Source organism: Haliotis rufescens, unplaced genomic scaffold (assembly GCF_023055435.1).
Source record: "Haliotis rufescens isolate VD_foot unplaced genomic scaffold, xgHalRufe1.0.p SCAF_4, whole genome shotgun sequence".
Taxonomy (NCBI): Eukaryota; Metazoa; Mollusca; class Gastropoda; order Lepetellida; family Haliotidae; genus Haliotis; species Haliotis rufescens.
The window spans coordinates 53,094,797-53,116,550 of record NW_025964112.1 but is presented as its reverse complement, the minus strand read 5'-3'; the positions used below and the strand labels follow the sequence as shown (position 1 = coordinate 53,116,550).

The window sequence follows — 21,754 nt, the reverse complement described above, 5'->3', positions numbered from 1 at the left end:
ATCACCATGACAAAGCTATGCCAAGACGACTCCTCCCATCTTGGGTGTGGTGCTGGAAAGACCCCACGGCAAAGTGTACGCTAAGGTAATGGAGTCCTGTGTCGATACCTTATAATGATACTCCCGAAGATGAGATATATTAAACTGCCTGGCAGTCGCTGAGGTAATTAAGAAATTGATTAATATATAACATTTTAGATGAAACAACATTAACTTGCATAACTCATTACGGAATTTTTTCCTGATTGATAGACTTTTTCAGTGCTGGATCCGAGATTAATTATTGATAAACAAAGCATAAGGATACCAAGAAATTTTTCATTGACTTGTTTAAGCAATAAAAATGTCTTAAATCACTGTTGCTATTATCAATCATTAGGTGACAGTGATTTTGAAAGGCATAACTTTATATGATGGCTGCATGGGCCCATAAAAACAATCACGATACTGAAACATTACTCGTAACTGTCTCAAATCAATTGTTTTTCTAAATTACTTCAAAACATTATGTAATGTCATGCAGTCTTCATCTTCATCAGCATTAATACAATGTAATCATGGCTCACTATGTACTAATGAATGTGTTCTGAATAGTAAATCAAAGTAAACTTGAAGTTGTAGTGAAAATTACTGATTGCTGGTATACTCTGTTGGTACTTGTGCCATTGAAGAGTTGACTCCTTGTGTCAATAGTTTATAATGGCGTGAGTGAGTGAGTGAGTGGGTGGGTGGGTGGGTGGGTGAGTGAGTGAGTGAGTGAGTGAGTGAGTGAGTGAGTGAGTGAGTGAGTGAGTGAGTGAGTGAGTGAGTGAGTGAGAGTGAGAGTGAGTGAGTGAGTGAATATTTCTGGGTATAAAACACAACATTTTGAGTCCAGTGAATAGTAAGTGAAGGATTACGGTTGCCACTTTAGCAATATTCTATGGAAGGGGTGGGGGGGGGGGGGGGGGGGGGGTTGGCCTAGTGGTTAAAGCGTTCGCTCATCATGCTGAAGACCCAGGTTCGATGCCCCACATGGGTACAATGTGTGAAGCCAATTTCTGGTGTCGCCTGTCGTGATATTGCTGGGATATTGCTAAAAGTATGTTAAACTATACTCACTCACTCACTCACTCACTCATTGTGCAGGGCACACTTGCCATATTCACTCTCTCACTGTATACAGGCATATGGGCAATCACTCGCTGTGTTATGCTCAGCTCAGAAACCCTGACCCTAATCATTTTTCTCATGTATTTTAGTCACACCATACCTTTTGTCACCATCACAGTACCATATTTTATGTCACAAGTGTAAATTTGTCCCCCTTTACTATAAGACAAACCTGTCACTACCTTCATGTGAAAGCCGCTTTAACTGACACACTGTTTTCGCAAAGCAAAAAAAACCCGCCAAAAACAAATACACAATTTATGGATGGCCTGAAAAAGGAAACACTTGCATATTTTAGTTTGCCTTAGTTTCGCATCTAGCTGTACTCCTTATTTGCTAGGTGCCTGTAACGGGTACTTCATTGGTTAATCTTCACAACATTTAGATCCAGTATTAAAATCTATTTTGAATCCACAAACTTCCAACATCATTTTCAATAGATATTTAACTTACATGTATGGACTTATCAGCTGAGCTTCTTCATTGAGGAAATTGTCTTTTTTCTTTACTTTGGCTCCGAAAGTTTAATATTTTGGTAAAATCCACAAGCACAGGTATGCTGCTTACAAACCAAGGATAAAAATCAGGGATTCAAACAAATATAATTAGATCCTGGCTTGACTAAGGGACACAACTCTGCATATTGATTTGCAGCTCCTTACACAATTAGGCTACCAGTGTCCCCTCTATTATAGGGGTCAAGCATCAATACCATATGCATGGAAGTACATCCACCAATTTAACACTTATTTATCTGCTGATAAAAATCATTTGGTCCTCAATTACAACTGATTGAGAAATTATCAGACACATTTAGACGGCACTTGATGAACCGCTCATTAACATGGGAATACTCTGCATCAATAGTTTCTAATGGCTTACCTATAAGCTGGAACAGAAGACAGTACCAGACAGTACCAGACAGTCCACACATACAGCTTCAAATGCACAAGATGGGGAGAGCCTGTCGACATGTTCTAATTGTACAAATATGCTTCTTCTATTCAGAGGTTGTGTACTATATAAGAGCAGTGGAAAGTTTGGTAGAAAACTTTTGCATTAACCCTTTATCCGATGCTCCTTGAGACAGAAGTTGTTGTGGAAACTTGGCAAAGGAGTTCAGGTGGCCTGGCCTTGCTGTTTCAGCAGATTGCATTTCATCAAAGACCGATGGTGTGGACATCTTCCCGAGGCAAGAGAGTAAACTGACTTTAAAAGTCCAGTTTCCAACCTTGCCGAACTTGGCTTGAATTCCTGGGCTCGATCATAGCGCAACCAGTGGTTATTACGAGTTATGACCCTTTAAAGCTTCTCCTGTGGACCAATCAGATTCCATCACTTGCATTTGTTTCAAACAAAATGGTGGCGCCCAGTCAAGACGATCTTATCGATAATCCAGGTCTATGTTGTGATAAAACGGGTCTTACATCGCGAAGTTCATCAAATCACGCAGGCACCTTTATTAAAAACATGAAAAGGTTTGGAAAATATCTGCTGACAACGTGTTGGCAGTGCACATTCTATGCAAATACTGCAATTGACCGAAATCTGCGCGACAGTTTACGAACTGGATTTTGATTTCGTTGCACGATTTTGATTGGACTATGCATATTATGACAACCTGGAAGTATTTCCTGGGGAAAGAGAAACCAGTGATTGATGAGATGAGCATATGACATATATAATGTCAAGGATGATACCATGACACACACTCCTCCAGATCACATGCTCTAGACCCATTACTCCACATTACCTGGTTCTGTTTGTGACAAACGTGTGTAATGGGAACCTCTTTTGACCTGGGGCTTTCAGTGGAAACAATCACAGGTTTACAGGGCCTCTTTTGACCAGGGACTGAGTGAGTGAGCGAGTGTTGTTTTATGCCGCTTTTAGCACTATTCCAGCAATATCACGGCGGGGGACACCAGAAATGGGCTTCACACATTTTCCCCATGTGGGGAATCGAACCCGGGTCAATGTTGTGACGAGCAAACGCTTTAACCACAAGGCTACCCTACCACCCCTCTTTGCAATTGGACTTGGAGCAGCAAGTTCAAGGCTGTCGTAGTATCCAGGAGAAATACATTATAGAAATAGGTATACTGACCTTAAAAGTCAAAAGCACTGTATGATCACTACAGTATGGATTCTGTCTGTTATACTCTGCATCGTAAATGGGTCACAACAAATAACCATGGATGTGTAATGAAAGTTCGACAAGCATAGTCGCCTTTTATGGCAAGCATGGGTTGCTGAAGACCTATTCTACCCTGGATCTTCACGGGTCTGTAATGAAAATGAATCCATTCTAGAATCAGATGAATTATCATCACTGGTCATTTGGGTTTTATTGGAGTTTTCTGTTCATAGGCCCAGCACAGTGTAATGATAATAACATTATCTGACTGATCATGTGTGACATAATTCGAAAGAACGATACCTGGCAAAAATGTCAACATATCTTCAAGAAAAACCAGAACAGGTGGAAGTTTATTAATGTCTGGTATTTTCCTAAATACAAAACACCCCAGGACAACAGCATATCTAGTCATTATGAATCAGGTGTTGTGGGTGCTACCAGTAGAGCAGGACATGCTAACCCTTTTCACGAACACCTTGTGTCATCACTAATTGTCAGTGATCCCTTCACATAATTTTATTACTACATTGCCTTTATGCCCTATGGAATCGGTTTGGCAGATATTCTCTTGAATTTGAGTTCATGTGTACTGTGGTGATATCCACATGAATACACCTAAGTAAAGGTACTAATGCTGACGACATGTTTGTTTGTTTGTTTGTTGTTTAACGCTGCAATCAGCAATATTCCGGCTATATGACAGCAGTCTGTAAATAATCAGTCTGGGCCGGACAATCCAGTGATTGACATCATGAACACCGATCCATGCAGTTGGGATACCATGACATGCATCAACCAAGTCAGCTAGCCTGATCACCTGACCCCGTTAGTTGCCTCGTAAGGCAAGCATAGTCATCTTTTACGGCAAGCATTGCTGAAAACCTATTCTACCCCGGATCTTGACAGGTCGACGATGTAATGCATAACATCAGGAAGCAGATACTGAAATGAAATGTGTAAGAAATATTCCAAAAATATTTGCCTGTTCTGCTTCCAATTGAAAACAGACAGCAGCATTAGAAAATAAGCATGAAAGTCAAGGGGTCCTTATAAATGTTTAAAGTTAAAATTTAAGTGGCCTCCCAGAGGGAGAAGACTTCAAGGGCCACAGGACCCCAGTTAATTTCAAACACTGATGTGGTATTCATGACTTCATTTTAAAATGCAACTTGTCACTTTCTTTCTACGGACTGAATTCCTCAAACTCTAAATATAGCTGAAGATAATGTTGGTTGGTTGGTTGTTTAACACCGCACTCAGCAATATTCCACCTATATGACAGTGGTCTGTAAATAATCGAGTCTGGACCAGAAAATCCAGTGATTGATATCATGAGCATCGATCCACGCAATTGGGATGCGATGACATACATCAACCAAGTCAGCGAGCCTGACCACCCAGGTGATCCCATTGGTCGCCTCTTACGACAAGCATAGTTTTTGCGGCAAGCATGGGTTTCTGAAGACCTATACTTTCCCAGATCTTCACGGGTATCATCTTGTATTCTACCCCGGAATCTTCATGGGTCTGAAATATATCCTCTTCAGCACTCTGCTTTTAGCAAAGAACAGACAACTCATTCCATTTTCTACCCAGGACTTATTAGGATTATTTGTCATAAATATTTTAAATGCTTACAATTTCATATAATGATAATAAGCTCAGCTATGAGGTATGTCAGTTTTGTGTCCAGGATTACCACAACGTCCAAGATTGGATCTAACTTCATATAACACATGGCAATAGACATGATAAATTATGACTATTTGATAAAAACAAGACATCAACGCCAAAGAATAATCTGGCTCACTTATCTACTGAAACAGATTACATTGGGTATGTTTAATTGGCATTGTGTTTGAAGTTGTTTCCATAGTAATTCAGTTTGTATTCATACTTAAGACTTCCTTAACAGGTTCTCCAGCAGAGACTGAGTGAAGTTTTCCAGAGGAGGCATATTATTAAATTTGACGTCCGAGAATAACCAGTCTTGATTATTTTAGAAAAAACAGGTTCCACAGGCTTTGAGGCAAATTTGTAATGAAAATTATATGAATGGATCACTACAACTCAGAGATAACACCAGGTGTTCGTGAAAAGAAAATGTCTTGCCCGACCCGTGGCACCAGCCGCTCACACAATGTGTGTAAAAAAGTATGTGTTTGTTGCCTGGCAGTGTACAGCAATACTCCTGCCTTGTCACGACGTCATGTAAACAAACCAGACAATCAAGGAAATACAAAATGGCTTAAGAGGGAGTGAGTGATTATGGATTTACGCCGCTTTTATCAATATTCCAGCAATGTCACGCTCGGAAGACCAGAAATGGGTTTCACACATTGTACCTATGTAGGGAATCGATCCCGGATCTTCCCCATGACGAGCGAACACTTTAACCACTAGGCAAACCAACCGCCAAATGGCTTAAGACAGAGCACCCATGTGGGGAATCGAACCTGGGTCTTCCATGTGACGAGCGAACACTTTAACCACTAGGCAACCCTACCGTCCAATGGCTTAGGACAGAGCACCAATGTGAGGAATCGAACCTGGGTCTTCCATGTGACGAGCGAACACTTTAACCACTAGGCAACCCTACCGTCCAATGGCTTAGGACAGAGCACCAATGTGAGGAATCGAACCTGGGTCTTCCGCGTGACGAGCGAACACTTTAACCACTAGGCAACCCTACCGTCCAATGGCTTAGGACAGAGCACCAATGTGAGGAATCAAACCTGATTTTTCGGCACAGCAAGCATATAACTAAACAAACCTATCATTCAAGGTCCTCATTGTGGAACCAGTTCACACAAGGCAAAGAAAAATATCCTAGAAAATATTGAGGAATTGTCCCAATATGTGCTGCTTCATTTCAGTTGTGGTCAAAATCAACATGAAATTCAGGACATGTTTGTCATAACTCAAATGGTAATACCTAATGTGTCGGTGAGTGAGTGAGTTTGGTTAAGCACCCTTTGAACAGTATTTTATCCATATGACAGTGTGGCAGCAAGTGGGAGGAAAGCCTGAAGTGAGGCAGGTTTTCGATGTCTACCACTATGGTGAAACTTATAAGCATGAGTATGGTGCTGACAAACCTAGAAACAGTATCACGGTAAAGTAGGATTCAAACCCACGATCACGATTCTAGCATGCCCAAGGGATACAGTTCTCAACAGTGAACCGTGATGCCTTAACAATAAGACCCGTGAAGATCCGGGGTAGAATAAGTCTTCAGCAACCCATGCTTGCCGTAAAAGGTGACTATGCTTGTCGTAAAAGGCGACTAATGGGACCGGGTGGTCAGGCTCGCTGACTTGGTTGATGCATATCATCGATCCCAATTGCGTGGATCGATGCTCATGATATTAATCACTGGATTGTCTGGTCCAGACTCGATTATTTACAGACTGCCGTCATATAGCTGGAATATTGCTGAGTGCGGCGTTAAACTACAAACCAAACCAAACCAAACCTTAACAATTGGCCCACCTCTGCTGACAAGGGGTGCTGTATTCACATACTAGAGTATTAACATCCTTGACCACCATTTACTTCTAACACCATATTAGTAAACGAAAATACAGTAAACTACGGTTATAATGAACTCAAAGGGACCTCTAATTTTGTTCGTTAAAACCGTAGTTCGTTATAAGCATATATATACAGCATATATACAGCAAATGGCTGGGACTAAAAAATATGTTCGTTATATCCGTCAGTTTGTTATAAGCGTGTTCATTATAAACGTAGTTAATTGTATGTATATTTTCAGCAACAGATACCATCTCTGAAAGGTAGACTGGCTTTTGATCCTGCTGTGGACTGGAAAGGGTTAAAGATTTGATATGCTCATTGTAAGTGAAGAGAGGGTTCTGGTATAAACAGGGAGCTCTGTGCCTTCACAACAGATCAACCAGACACATCCAATTCTCACAACCATGTTTACAAAGACTGGTTTAATGGGGGTAACCCTTCCAATCCTACCACAGTGGTGGCCTCGAGTGAACACCAGGCATGAGCTAGAAGGGGTTAAATGCTTGAAGGAAGCTGTTCAGAAAACAGAGCTAAAGATGTTAGAAGAATGCGAATCTGGAAAAATTCCTCTTGCTTCTTGTCTTCTTAATTTTTTTCTATTTTAAGAAATGCGTTCTTTAATGCGGAAGAGATACATAAAATACAATGAAATACAGACATTTTACAAATGAGTAAAATACCTCCAGATCAGTTTTCTGAAACAAATGTGTATGCCAATGTTATTGTAAAAGCTTACCATGGTCATAGCCATTGGTGATAGCCAGCATCATAATTAGGAAACATCTAGTTAGAAGTATAACAATATATCAAACCATTGATGTATTGCTATTGTTTCCTATGACAATGCCATATCAATAGGAATTCAAAATTGTTTGTTTCTTTGCTGTCTAATGTTATATAAAAACAAGGATGACAATATGGTTGTTTGTTTGTTGTTTAATGCTGCACTCAGCAATATTCCACCTATATGACGGCGGTCTGTACATAATCGAGTCTGGACCAGACAATCCAGTGATTGACATCATAAGCATTGATCCATTTAATTGGGATCGATGTGATACTTCTACCAAATCAGTGAGGAATTTAAAAACGTTGATGGCACTGTCAACAGTATGTATAAGAACCGATAGTATCAAAAGATACGTTACAAATAAATTATACAGAAACTTTGCGTAAAAAAACCTTATGTTTCTTGTTTAACACCACACTCAGCAATATTCAGACATTCTGGATGTTAACCAATCCCTCGAGGAATAGATATCTGAAATTTATTTTTTTTCATAAAAAAACTGCTTTCATGCAGGGATGTTTGCATGATACGTTCAAGGTTTGTGAAACAAAGATAGCTTCATTTAATTTTGTTTTGTTTGTTTGTTGCTAAACGCTGCACTCCGCTGCACGCTGCAGTATTCCAGCTATATGACAGCTGTTTGTAAATAATCAAGTCTGGACCAGACAATTCAGTGATTGACATCATGAGCATCGATCCATGCAGTAGGGATACAATGACATGCATCAACCATGTCACTGACCACCCACTCCCGTGAGTCGCCTCTTACAACAAGCACATGTTGCTGAAGACCAATTCTAACCCAGATCTTCATGGGGAAAATAGTCATGAACTCTGAAACACAAATAATAATCTAATATATAATGTTCAGTTCAAATTTGAAGGAAAACCTTCAGTACACTTAATGTTTCCCTCCCTAATACTGAGTGAGTGCTTTGGTTAATGGAAGCCCTTGATCCCTTCTGTTATAATGGTGAGGCCATTTCATTCCAAACTGACCTCATGTTTCTTCTTAAAGCCGCATCCGTAAACTGAGACTGCTACCGAAAATGGCCGATAACATTTGTATTTGCAATACTGAAAAATATATATCTGATCAACTATCTTGATACCTTGTTGATAATACTTAAATCATTGATCAACTTGCAAAATTCAGCATTCAATTTCCTGAGTAAGGGAGTAATTATACGTAGCTTTTAGCGATAATCCCGAACTGTCCCTGCAGGGGAAGGAATGGGCCTCCAGCACACAATGTAACCATGTAACAGAATCCAGGTATAGAACACACCCTGAGAAACCCGAACCTCAATTAGTCCATGGAAAGCCTTAACATTAGACAAACTGTCTGGGGCTGTCGGGCTTGTTCCGAGGCAGTGGGGTATCCCGGTGGTTCTAGCATCTGCTCGTCACGCCGAAGGCCCGGGTTCCATTCCCCACATGGGTACAATGTGTGAAGCCCATTTCTGGTGTCCCCTGCCGTGATATTGCTGGAATATTGCTAAAAGTAGTATGAAATCTAACTCACTAACCCAATGTCCTGTGATGAAATTATGGCCTTGATCTTGAAGAGAGGAAGAACCTGATGTTGTTTCAGTCAAATACTCGGGCTGTGTGTTGAATAAAACACTGGTATAGCAATTCAATGCGATACAGGTGTCTGTTTTGCAATATATATTGCAACATATTGGCAGCTAAAGTCATTAACACTGATTGTTCATGCAAATCCTCTTTTTTTTCCAAAATAATAATGTAAATATTACTAATGTTGGTCAGGCACCGCCATTTTGAAGTCATGCAGGGGAGATAACAACATGAGGGAAAATCACTTTCATGTTTCCGTCGTTTTGTCATTCAATTTCGGAGGTAAACATCATTCGTGAATGAATTTATGCGTTGATTTTAGATTAAATGGTAAAATAATAACAAAACTTGTTATAATTTGTTTTATCCAAAATATCGGAACAACGAAAAAATATTGCAATATGTATTGCTTGAAAGGCATAAGGCAGAATACCAATGTACCGGTAATACTGTGCAGTCCTGTAGACACAAGGTCTGTTTACAGATAAACCTTATTAATCCACACTCAGTTAATCCAGACAGTTACATGGAAACGCATACACAGTGAATGTTAAATGAGGGGAGTCCAGGGGTCCGTCAGATTTGCTGCAATGTTACTTGAATCATGGAACTCCTAAAGCGTTACCTTTTAACATTAGGGCTATGACACTAGGACCCCTTGAATTTCATGATTTATTTCGTAAACTGCACATATACTACTGAAAAGAAGTTAAAGAACCAATTCTTTCATATTACTATAGTTAATGCCATGACAGATTATAATAACTGAAAGAATTGGATTGTGCTGCAACTCTCTTGAGTAGTATATGTTCAAAAGGACATTACTGAACATGCATATTTCTTTAAAACGGACAGTGGTTAAACCAGACAAATTCAAGAATTCAGCTGTACCATGCAATAATGACAGTAAGGGTTGCAAGATCATGTGTAAAAACTCTCGAATATTTGCACAGTCTGTGATCTCAAAGTGAGCTGGTCTGTAAAAGCAAAATGTCATTCTGCTCCATTATTGAAAGCAATACAATCTGACATCATCCATTAATTCATTATTCACAACTTAAAGTGTAAAGTAAAGTTTTCTTGTAAGGTTGACATTTCTTACATTTCCTGAGGGTGCATATGGTTTTAGCTGCTTTTAACAATATTCCAGCAATAGAGGACACCAGAAATGGGCTCCAAACATTGTATCAATGTAGGGAATCGAACCTGGGCCTTCGGCATGACGAGCAAACACTATAACCACTAGGCTACCCTACCACCCTTCATATATTTCTTGAAATAACAATGGCTTAAAGCACGCCTCCGAGGGCTTTTCACGAGGTCAAGGTTTTACATTTTCTACCAAAACCTCAGGGTTTTGTTTTATCCAACTGATGAGCCGATTAAATGCACGTAATACCAGAAATAGTAAGAAGAATTGACACACCTTATTGTGAAACAATACAGTGTATCACGGTATAAAAGGAATTCGCTCAAAGTGTGGGAGAGAAAAAACATGTGCAGCATCGACTAGCTGGAGTCATGACATGATAAACTCAACAACTTCTCGTCACCTCCCCCGGTAGTTTAGTGGGAAAACAAACACTATATGTGAGGTTGAAGGTTCGATTCACGTCTTGTAATTTTCATGTTTAAAAGATATTGTGACTATTAACCAAATATCAAACACAACTGTGTTTAAATCAAAGGAAAGTTAAATTGTAAAACCTAGGTATTGCAATTGAAATGTATTCATCAGGTCCCTAGCATTGTTGATATTGCCTGCGTTGGAAGTTTATCAACATTTAGAAGAACCTTCTGTTACTGTAGTGTGACATCATCAGAGGTTCTTAAATCTGGAACAACCTGACTGAAATTCGGAATTACAGATTACCTGTCCCTCATGAATCAAATATGTATTCAGCTCCGTCTAATTTATGGCCCAGTGTAGCTATTGGGCTGCTCTCTCAGAATGCGCGGAACCATTTGCGCTTACACATTCAACAGTTTCACTATGTTAGTAGCAGCAGACTACCCTGAAATGGTCGGCAGCAACATAATCTGATAAGTCGTATGGGTAAGACATTATTCAAGTCATTAGCAAAGTAGAAAGAGGTTTAATGACCCAGATGACATTCTTCTACCGACGTCAGCCATTGTTGACTGGGCATTTCAGTATGGACCAGTCTCCTGGCAAACTTGAAATAGATTTTCTCTTTTACATATGGGCTTGTATTGACTTACCACACTGAAAACATAAACCACACACATACAGTGCAGTCTGTGGTCACTGCTGAGGCAGGACCTGTTCCTCATCCTTGTCGTGCCACTCAGTTAGGACGCTATGACAGTGAATAGTTCATTCTTTTTGTGGTATGTGTGAGTGAGTTTGGTTAATGCCCTTTGTACAGTGAGTGAGTGAGTGAGTGAGTATGGTTTTACGCCGCTTTTAGCAATATTCCAGCAATATCACAGCGGGGGACACCAGAAATTGGCTTCACACATTGTACCCATGTGGGGAATGGAACCCGGGTCTTCGGCATGGCGAGCGAACGCTTTAACCACTAGGCTACCCGGCCGCCCCCTTTGTACATTATTTGGGTTATGTCATAGTGTGTTGATTGATGTGGGAACAAACAGCAAAGTAATGCAGGTCTGAAGTTTTTACCACTTTAGTGAAACCAACGAGCACAGGCAGGGCGCTGAAAACTTAGATACATTATCATAGGTTCCTGCGTGCCTAAGGGACGCAACTCTGCACAGCAATTTGTGGTGCCTCAGCTGATTGTGCCACACGTTTCCCCTAAAGTGTAGGAGTTCAATGGCTCTGTGGAACAAGAAGTTTTAAATATAGACATTTCGAAGAGGGACTAGGCAAATTGGCTGTCTTTTTCAAGAAATTTAAATAAACTTGTGTTGTCTGCTAAATCCAATTTTTCAAGACGGAGGAATGTAACATATCTCAAAATCAGCACATTAAGAAAATGTACGACTTTATGAATAACAACTTCCAGTTTCAACATTGTCACACAATCTCAAGCGGGTACAACCAAGTGATCAGGGAAATGTTGTCATTCGGTTGTACTCATTCCAGATTGATAAAGGCGTAAGAATCTACATCAAATCGTCACTAATGCAATAAACCTGAAGTTATTATTCCAAACGTTGTACAATTTCTTATTTACTCACCAACTTCTAGAAAGACAATCAAACAGACACAACACATCTATTTCAACATTTTGCCTTGACCTGTACTCAAAATAGTCATCAGCCTTAGAGCATAGTTCCCCTTCAAATATGGTTGTACGATTGTAGGCAATGTGCACCTACCAGATTGTAGACCCCGAGAATGAAGGCTTCAACTCCTCCGCAGCTCTGAAACACAAGGAAACATATGAGTACAGTAGTGTCACCTCCTCCATGTCCTTGTAAGGAGGAAGTCATGACACATGGCCTTACTACAATCACAACACTTAATTAGGACTAAATTTTAATGTGCAAAGTTCCACCGCATTTTTTGGGCTTGACTCATGAAAGTTGTTGAGTGAGCGATCGGGGGAGGGTTATCTTTGCAGACAGCAATGTTACAGCTATGTTGGGTAGCCTTAAACATAACCTTGAAACAACCACAGCATTTTAGTAGGACTCTACTGTCATGTGAATATGTGAATTCATTTCAGCTTGACCCATGGAAAGTGATGAGTGAATGTTGTTTTATGACAGTCAGTAAAATTTCAGCTGTGTCACAACAGCAACTATTCTGGTGTGAGTGGGTGAATGTTGTTGATGCCAGTCAGCAATATTCCAGCTGTGTCACAAAAGCAACTATTCCGGTGTGAGTGGGTGAACGTTGTTGATGCCAGTCAGCAATATTCCAGCTGTGTCACAAAAGCAACTATTCTGGTGTGAGTGGGTGAACGTTGTTGATGCCAGTCAGCAATATTCCAGCTGAGTCACAAAAGCAACTATTCTGGTGTGAGTGGGTGAACGTTGTTGATGCCAGTCAGCAATATTCCAGCTGTGTCACAACAGCAACTATTCTGGTGTGAGTGAGTGAATGTTGTTGATGCCAGTCAACAATATTTTAGCTGTGTCACAAAAGCAACTATTCTGCTGTGAGTGGGTGAACGTTGTTGATGCCAGTCAGCAATATTCCAGCTGTGTCACAACAGCAACTATTCTGCTGTGAGTGAGTGAATGTTGTTGATGCCAATCAGCAATATTCCAGCTGTGTCACAACAGCAACTATGCTGCTGTGAGTGAGTGAATGTTGTTGATGCCAATCAGCAATATTCCAGCTGTGTCACAACAGCAACTATTCTGCTGTGAGTGAGTGAATGTTGTTGATGCCAGTCAGCAATATTTTAGCTGTGTCACAACAGCAACTATTCTGGTGAGAGTGAGTGAATGTTGTTTTATGCCAGTCAACAATATTTTAGCTGTGTCACAACAGCAACTATTCTGCTGTGAGTGAGTGAATGTTGTTGATGCCAGTCAACAATATTTTAGCTGTGTCACAACAGCAACTATTCTGCTGTGAGTGAGTGAATGTTGTTGATGCCAGTCAACAATATTTTAGCTGTGTCACAACAGCGACTATTCTGCTGTGAGTGAGTGAATGTTGTTGATGCCAGTCAGCAATATTCATGTTAAATGATGGCAGCCTCTTCACATATCAAGGCTGGAGGTGTCTCCATGAGCAAATCATGGTTATGGAAAGAAAACGTTCACACAAACTAGAAGTGACAAATTCATACAACACTTGTTGATTACTTGTTCCCATAGGAACGTGTTTCAGTTCTTCAGGGATTTACCAAGATCTGCTCAGAGGCGGATATTCGATCCCAAGTCAGAAGCAAATATTGGTAAACATTCCCAAATTTGCCTTAAAAAATAGTAATAACTAACGTTCTTTATGCCTGGCAGCTTTGACTGGCACTTCACTGGAAAGACCAATAAAAAGAAGAGGCGATGATGTATAGTCATATATTTTGGCATTGAAGGAAATATTAAAATACTCCTGAATCCAAGAAAATATATCCTAATTTTGAACAAAATTTGTTTTTCCCTGCTCTTACTTGTGAGTGGATATAATTCCTTTTCTAGCAACAAACAGGCAACATCACAGCAGAAACACCAGAAATGTGCTCACATTTTACCAGTGTGGGGAATCAATCCCGGGTCTTTGATGTCACCAGCAAATGGTTTAACCACTAGGCTACCACGCTGCCCTTCTGTGGAACTGTAAATCATGCTTGGTCATTCCATTAGATTTTTTTTATAGAAAACAGTTTTATTTGAATCAAGTTGGGGACAAGTGATACTTGTACAAATATTTGCCCCCCCTGTCAAAAAAAGGTTAACTACGGCCTTGCATTCCTGATATGAATGTTTACCATGAAGGTGCTTGCTGGAACAGCAGAGAGGCACATGTGCTGGCAATGACACATATTCACATGGTAATACTTGCAGCAGGTTCCATGGTCACATGTGACACGAACTAGCTCAGCAGGTGTACTTAGATTAGTGGTGAAACCATATGTTGATGCACCGGTGCATCGTGAAGTTACATGCAACGATACGATACGATACGCGATACATTTATTTTTCGTATTTTTCATTTATTTTTTTTCGTGTCAAGTGTCAATACAAGATGATACCCGTGAAGATCTGGGAAAGTATAGGTCTTCAGAAACCCATGCTTGCCGCAAAAGGCAACTATGCTTGTCGTAAGAGGCGACCAATGGGATCACCCGGGTAGTCAGGCTCACTGACTTGGTTGATGTATGTCATCGTATCCTAATTGTGTGGCTCGATGCTCATGATATCAATCACTGGATTGTCTGGTCCAGACTCGATTATTTACAGACTGCCGTCATATGGCTGGAAAATTGCTGAGTGAAGCATTAGACAACAAATAAACAAACAAACAATACAAGACGACATTATAACTCACTTACTACTCATTTAATGACCCCTGGCGTTTTTGTCAGTCAAATATCGCAAAATGTGTTGAAATAAGCATTGCAATTACACCACAGAAAACAGCTGCTACAACCATGTGTCTACAGCTAGATTTTCCTTTTGGACCTATTTATAGTCTTTGGTTGGTTGGTTTGTTGTTTAACGGCGCACTTAGCAATATTCCAGCTTTATGACAGCGGTCTGTAAATAATCGAGTCTGGACCAGACAATCCAGTGATTAATATCATGAGCATTGGTCCACGCAATTGGGATCGATGACATGCATCAAACAAGTCAGCGAGCCTGACATCCCAATTCCATTAGTCACATCTTACGACAACCATTGTAGCCTTTTACAGTAAGCCTGGGTTGCTGAAGACCTATTCTACCCCCGATCTTCACAGGTCTATAGTCAAAAAGTTTCCACGCCATTTGAAGTAAATACCTATGGTATCGTGACCTTTGTATCATGATACATATCATACCCTGTCCTTGCTGTATCAATCACTCCTAGCTTAGATGTGGCAGGATCTGTTCATTGTGGCTCAAATCACAGATTCATCACAATATTTATCATTGTCGTATATCATATTTATCATAACTGTACCCCTGTTTGTTGGTTTCTCTTAGAGAGGTAGACCTGTATACAACCTGTGCCGCTTCAGCATTAAACTGAAACACCCAATCTCATTCAAATCAGATCTTAGTTCTTGCTACCGCCAATTTTGACTGACCAATAGAATGACTGACTAGAAGAAGACATTAGTCAATGAGAAGGCAGCTTTCTCGTGCTTTACGACACCAGTTCAAACTGGTGACTATCCTTTGAAAACTATTTTGACAAATTCTAAATTAAAAACTTGAAAATGGAACAAACATTCTGGAAGGGCAGATAGAGGGCCTAGGTTGTATACATGTATATACAGTCATAAATCCTGCAACTATCGTTCGGAATAACCAGTGCTAAATTTTTCGAGGTTGCACAGTCAGAAATCACATTCTGACTGTCACTTTCCTGATATGGTAAGGGACGCTCCGATTGGTCAAATGAAGGTTGTTCTGACATGACCCGTAATGCGATGTCCTTAGATCTTTGATTAGCGGTAGCGGGAACTAAGATCTGATTTTAATGAGATTGTTGAAACACCCTGATAAAAGTGAAATAAAATTTATAAAGAAGGAAATAAAACAACTCACTTCCCTGAATCAGACCATGGGTTGGGGACACCATCAATAGGGCTTCTTTTATTGTACCCATGTAGGATTTGTCATTTCGAAAAAGTGCTTTAACCACTAGACTACACCAAATCACTCACCCTCCTTATTGCGTGTTTGTTTGTTTAATGCCACACAATATTTGAGCTACATGACAGCAGACAAGCCAGGGCCCCGTTCCTCAAAGTGAACTTAGCACTAAGGTGATCGTAAGTCCTATACTTCAACAAAGGCTTACGATCATCGTAGTGCTAAGATCGCTTTGAGGTATGGGGCCCTGGACCAGACAATCTGATTCTAACATGGAATCACATCGCGGTAACCTTATTGAGATGTAAGAACTGAAGTGTCCCACTACTTCCACAAGGCAATCCTGTCCCACCAATGCTCCTCCCACTTCCAGTGAACACCATGGAGTACAACAGAGTGCACCACACACACACCTCATGACCTGATGTATTGACTACCTCACAACATACACATTAACTCCACATTGTTTCTCAGACAAAGAGTGAGTGAGTGAGTATGGTTTTACGCCGCTTTTAGCAATATTCCAGCAATATCACGGCGGGGGACACCAGATATGGGCTTCACACATTGTACCCATGTCGGGAATCGAACCCGGGTCTTCGGCGTGACGAGCGAACGCTTTAACCACTAGGCTACCCGACCGCCCCCTCAGACAAAGAGTATTTTGCTTAATTAAAGGACGTAGAATTATTATAAAGATCAAAGAATCAAGAAACTACAGTCAACTACCGATAAAATGAAGCAAGAGTTCAGTTGCAAAAGGGTTCTTTCTGGCATCAAGGTTTTCCAGATAAAAAACAACTGTTTGTTCGTGAGTGAGTGGATTTGAAGCTGCTGCAAACAGTTGTGTGAGTTTAAGGAAGAAGAAAAAACAAAAAGCATAGACGTTCATTGGGGATTCTGGGTTAGAACTTTTGTTTGTTTCTTTGTTGTTTAACGCTGCACTCAGCAATATTCCAACTATGTGACAGCGGTCTGTAAATAATCGAGTCTGGACCACAGAATCCAGTGATTGACATCATGAGCATCGATCCATGCAGTTGGGAACGATGCCATGCATCAACAAAGTCAGCGAGTCTGACCTCACGATCCCGTTAGTTGCCTTTTACAGCAAGCATGGGTTGCTGAAGACCTCTTCTACCCCAGATCTTCATGGGTCGGGTTAGAACTGGGTCCCCAACAACCTGTGCATGTTGTAAGAGGCAATCTAATGGATTGGAGGCATCAGGTTCGGATAAAAACAAAAAACATAGAAGTGCATTGGGGATTCTGGGTGAGAACTTGGTCTCCACCAACCTACACATGTTGTAAGAGGCAATCTAATGGATCAGAGGAATCAGGTTCCGTGACTTGTTCGATGGCGCATCTACATACCCCAAAGGCATGGATCAATGCTCATAATATCAACCACTGGATAGTATGGACTCGTTTATAGTATGGATCGTCCTATAGATGGAAATTGAGTGCAGCTTTAAAAAAACAAAATTCAACTCTTAAGTTCAAAAACCCAAATTGACAAAGACCACTTTAGGAAAACCTTTGAGTATGGTGTAGATAGAATGGTGCGGACAGAACTATAAACCAGGTGAATCTTGGGTTCAAACCCACCAGCCAATCCAACCAACTAAGGGCTCAATCAGGGGTCGATCACAACCGGAACTGACCAATACTAAACAGAAGGAAAGATCATCCACCAGTTAAACAGTGGACGAAGTAGCAGCAATTGTTGGGCGATCCATGGCTTCTGAATGTGGAGCTGAACCTGGAGCCTATTGGACATATTGATGAGTTCACTCATGTTCATGAATTTGAAATGGAGGCAATATCAGTTGGAGCTGTGAGGACCCAATGTGGTCTGATGATAGTCTAGACTTTTGCATCAAATGTCAGCACTGCTGGAGCAATGTGCTACATGTAGGTCAGAGTAGGTATTGGTGTCTGACATAAAGTTGGTCACCTGCTAGTCAAATATAGAGTGCACCTCTTCATTTTTACCAGTAACGATTTTGAAGACATTTAGAGTATACTAGTTCCAATTCTTTCTTTTCATGTTCTTTACTGAGGGCATTTGTTAGGAGGCGGTTGGGAAATGAGGTGAAAAGGGGTTTTATGTCGCGTCCAAGATTATTGCACTTATATAGCGATGTGCATGCGTGTATGCGTGTGCGTGTGCGTGTGCGTGTGCGTGTGAGTGTGCGCGTGCCTGCTTGTACTAGTCCGGACTGATGCCGATTTATAGTGCTAGCACACTGAGATACTATGCCGCAGTTTAACATGAATACCCCACTCAGACACAGTATACTGACTCCGAGCCGACCAGTCCTTGTTTTAGCCCCTGAATGCCGAGCGCCAGACAGGGTAACAACAAGTACCATCTTTTAATGTCTTTTGGTATGACACGGACGGGGATCGAACCCTGTACCTTTCGCTCTCCGGGTGGACGCTCTACCTCTAGACCACAGGGGGTTTAGGAAATGAGCTTTTGGGACAATTATCGATCAATCATTAATAATAATGTTTTATTTACATGTTTTAGCTCAACAGGTGAAGAAAGCCCAATGTAATATAAGTCATAGATGTATAGCTCTGACAGACAAAGGATAACAATCAGACTGAATCTGAATCAGCTCATTGCTAGAGTGAGTGAGTGAGTGAGTGAGTTGGGTTTAACGCCGCTTTTAACAGTATTCCAGTTATATCGCGGCATGTCAGCTTAATATGGGTGGAAAGCCTGAAGTGATGCAGATATTAGACGTTTACCACTTCGGTAAAACCCACGAGCACAGGTATGGTGCTGACAAACCTAGAAACATAATCGGGGCGAACCGGGATTCGAACCCACAATCATAGTTTCTGGCGTGCCCAAGGGATGCAACTCTGCACAGCGACTCATTGCTAGAAGTAAGATCAGATGAAATTCAGTACCTGTGGGAGTTCTGGGTTAGAAATGGTCCCTAGCAACCTATTATGGTCGCCAGAGGTGACATAATGGATTGGTAAGTCAGGCTCAGTAACTTGGTGGCATGTAATTGTAGCCCAATTGTGTGGATTGTTGCTCCTAATATCAATCACTGGATGGTCTGGTCCAGCCTCAATTACTTACAGGCCACCGTTATATAGCTGGAAAATTGCTGTTTGCGGCATTAAACAAAAAACAATCAAACACAAACACATTAAGACATAACTTGGTTATGAAACAGTTCGCCAGTAAGGTAAAATAGAAAATAAGTCCTCATATCACATGAAAGAAATCTTTTCCCATTTATCTTTCCCTAAACACTACAAAAACTCCTTATGCCCTGACGTATCTAAATGTAATGTCAAAAACAGTTCACATTTCAAACAAATTTTTGAAAAATTATTCAATTACTATCAATGTCATTAAGCTTGACGACAGAAGAAAATGCCCTCTTTATTTATCATCACAAACAAATCCTTCATACTGAAGTTGAAAGAAATAAAATGAAGCTCCAATCAATGACATCTTAAATGATAGAAAGCTAAGCGCCATTATGCAAACATATTTGCAAAGAGCCATGCTTAGCGCCTTTAACCACCAAAACAAAACAGTCCATTAATTACCAACCTCCAATGTGGGCTTCTAATTATTGAAGAAATAAAACACAGGAAGTTGATGAGAACACATTACTTAGGTTGTCATTACAAGCCATCAAAAGTCGGGGGGGGGGGGGGGGGGGGGGAAAGTCCTAATGAGAGATGGGGCACTGTTGATAGAGGATGGGTAAAGCTAGCATGGGTGGGATGGGGTGGACTGGGGGGGTAGGGGGTGGGGAATGGTATAGATTGTGGGGAGGAAACACTGAGTTGATGAGAAGCAAAGAGAATGATTATCCCTTCGCTCAACAAATAAATATTACCATAAAAGGACAAGAACAATAGCCAATGCGGAAAAGTGATTTCCTATACTCTCAAATCAAAAGAAATTGTCACTGCACCAATTCCTGATCTTAAGAAATCTCCCAGACATTGATTTCAAAGTGTGGCCTCCAAAACAATGTGGAAATCAATTAGAAATGAGTGCTTGTTTCTTGGCAGATTGGCTGATGGACACCACCGCCTTGTCTTCCTTCCATTATAGGTAATTGGTTTCCAGCGGGGCCTTTCCATGAGATAGAGGGGAAACACGACCCACCATTGATGAGGACTATTGTCACTAGAGGGAGCCACCAGGTGTATGGGAATGCCATGCTCACTTGCACCTGTGCCCCGTGTTTACCAAGAATCAACCTTTGATGCGTCTTTTTCACTAGTGATGGCTGCTAGCAAAATCATGTGCTCGTTATTGATATTTGTCAAGATTCCTATTCTTTTTGAACATTAGTTTTATGGAACTTGCTGAGATTTTCCGATTGCAGGTGGAACCGTGTTTGGGAAAACATGGCTGAATCGATATCATGAAGAGGAGAAGTGCACTTTTCCGACTGTTTCTTCCTTTACCTGCCAATAACCAAGTCCTTCGTTACAATCCATCACTGACAATGAAATAACAGATGACGGCAAATGCATGGGGAAGTGCTTCCTCCGTATCATCTGTATCACTTCAGTCTGGACAAAGGAGATTTCAGGGACTTTGTTACAGCATTTGAAAATGTGTTTTCTGTCAACACAAAGTACGGGATACAAATCAAAGAATCACAATCTCCTAACCCTAATTTAATTTTCAACTGAAAAGTTAAATATAAAAACATGATAGGATCGCAAGTCAATGGGGATTCATCTTTGATCATGATAACAGGAACTGATGTCAAGAAAATAAAACGATGTTTCATGATAATCGACTATGAAGAGCATAAATAAAAGTAATCCATAAAAAAAACATCTTATTTTCGAATATGAGATCAAAGTATCAATAAAGAGTTCAAATATTAATCTTAAGGTTTTGTATCTTTTAATCATCCATGTACCAATTTGAAATAATGATGAGTTACCTCCCCTTGAACTGTCACACCATGAGATCATCACCCAAGCAGTTTTCTGGTGCTTGGTTCAAGACATTTAATCAAGTTAAGAAAAATGCAAAACTTGAAGTCTAATTAGAGAGAAACTTTACTGCATCCAAATGAAGAGCAGCCCCATCAAATATCTCGCATTTGTTCCAAAAGGGAGCTGATTGCATAACGGGCTCTCGAAATAACTGGTTCAATTAACAAAAGTGAAGTCATGTAAAATTGATGTCGTTCCCCAAAAGAATTCTTTGTTTCTATCTGTAGATGAGGAAAGCAAGTATTGATCACAACAGTTTTAGGCTTTCTGTGTGAAATGGTCTCTTCAGGAAAATACCACTGCCGCAACACAGGTCACGGGAACTAAATAGAAGTCTGTTGCTATCAATTTAGGGTTTTAAT

The 21,754-nt window shown here is 40.5% G+C and overlaps 1 protein-coding gene across 1 annotated transcript in view; it reads right to left on the bottom strand.

Moving 5' to 3' along the window:
* LOC124110986 (protein FAM126B-like) overlaps nt 1-21,754 on the bottom strand; it is a 256,707-nt gene that overhangs the window by 168,237 nt on the left and 66,716 nt on the right. Inside the window, exon 5 of the mRNA XM_046470512.2 lies at nt 12,510-12,554. Coding sequence (XP_046326468.2) covers nt 12,510-12,554 — 45 coding nt within the window. The remainder of the gene's footprint in view (nt 1-12,509; nt 12,555-21,754) is intronic.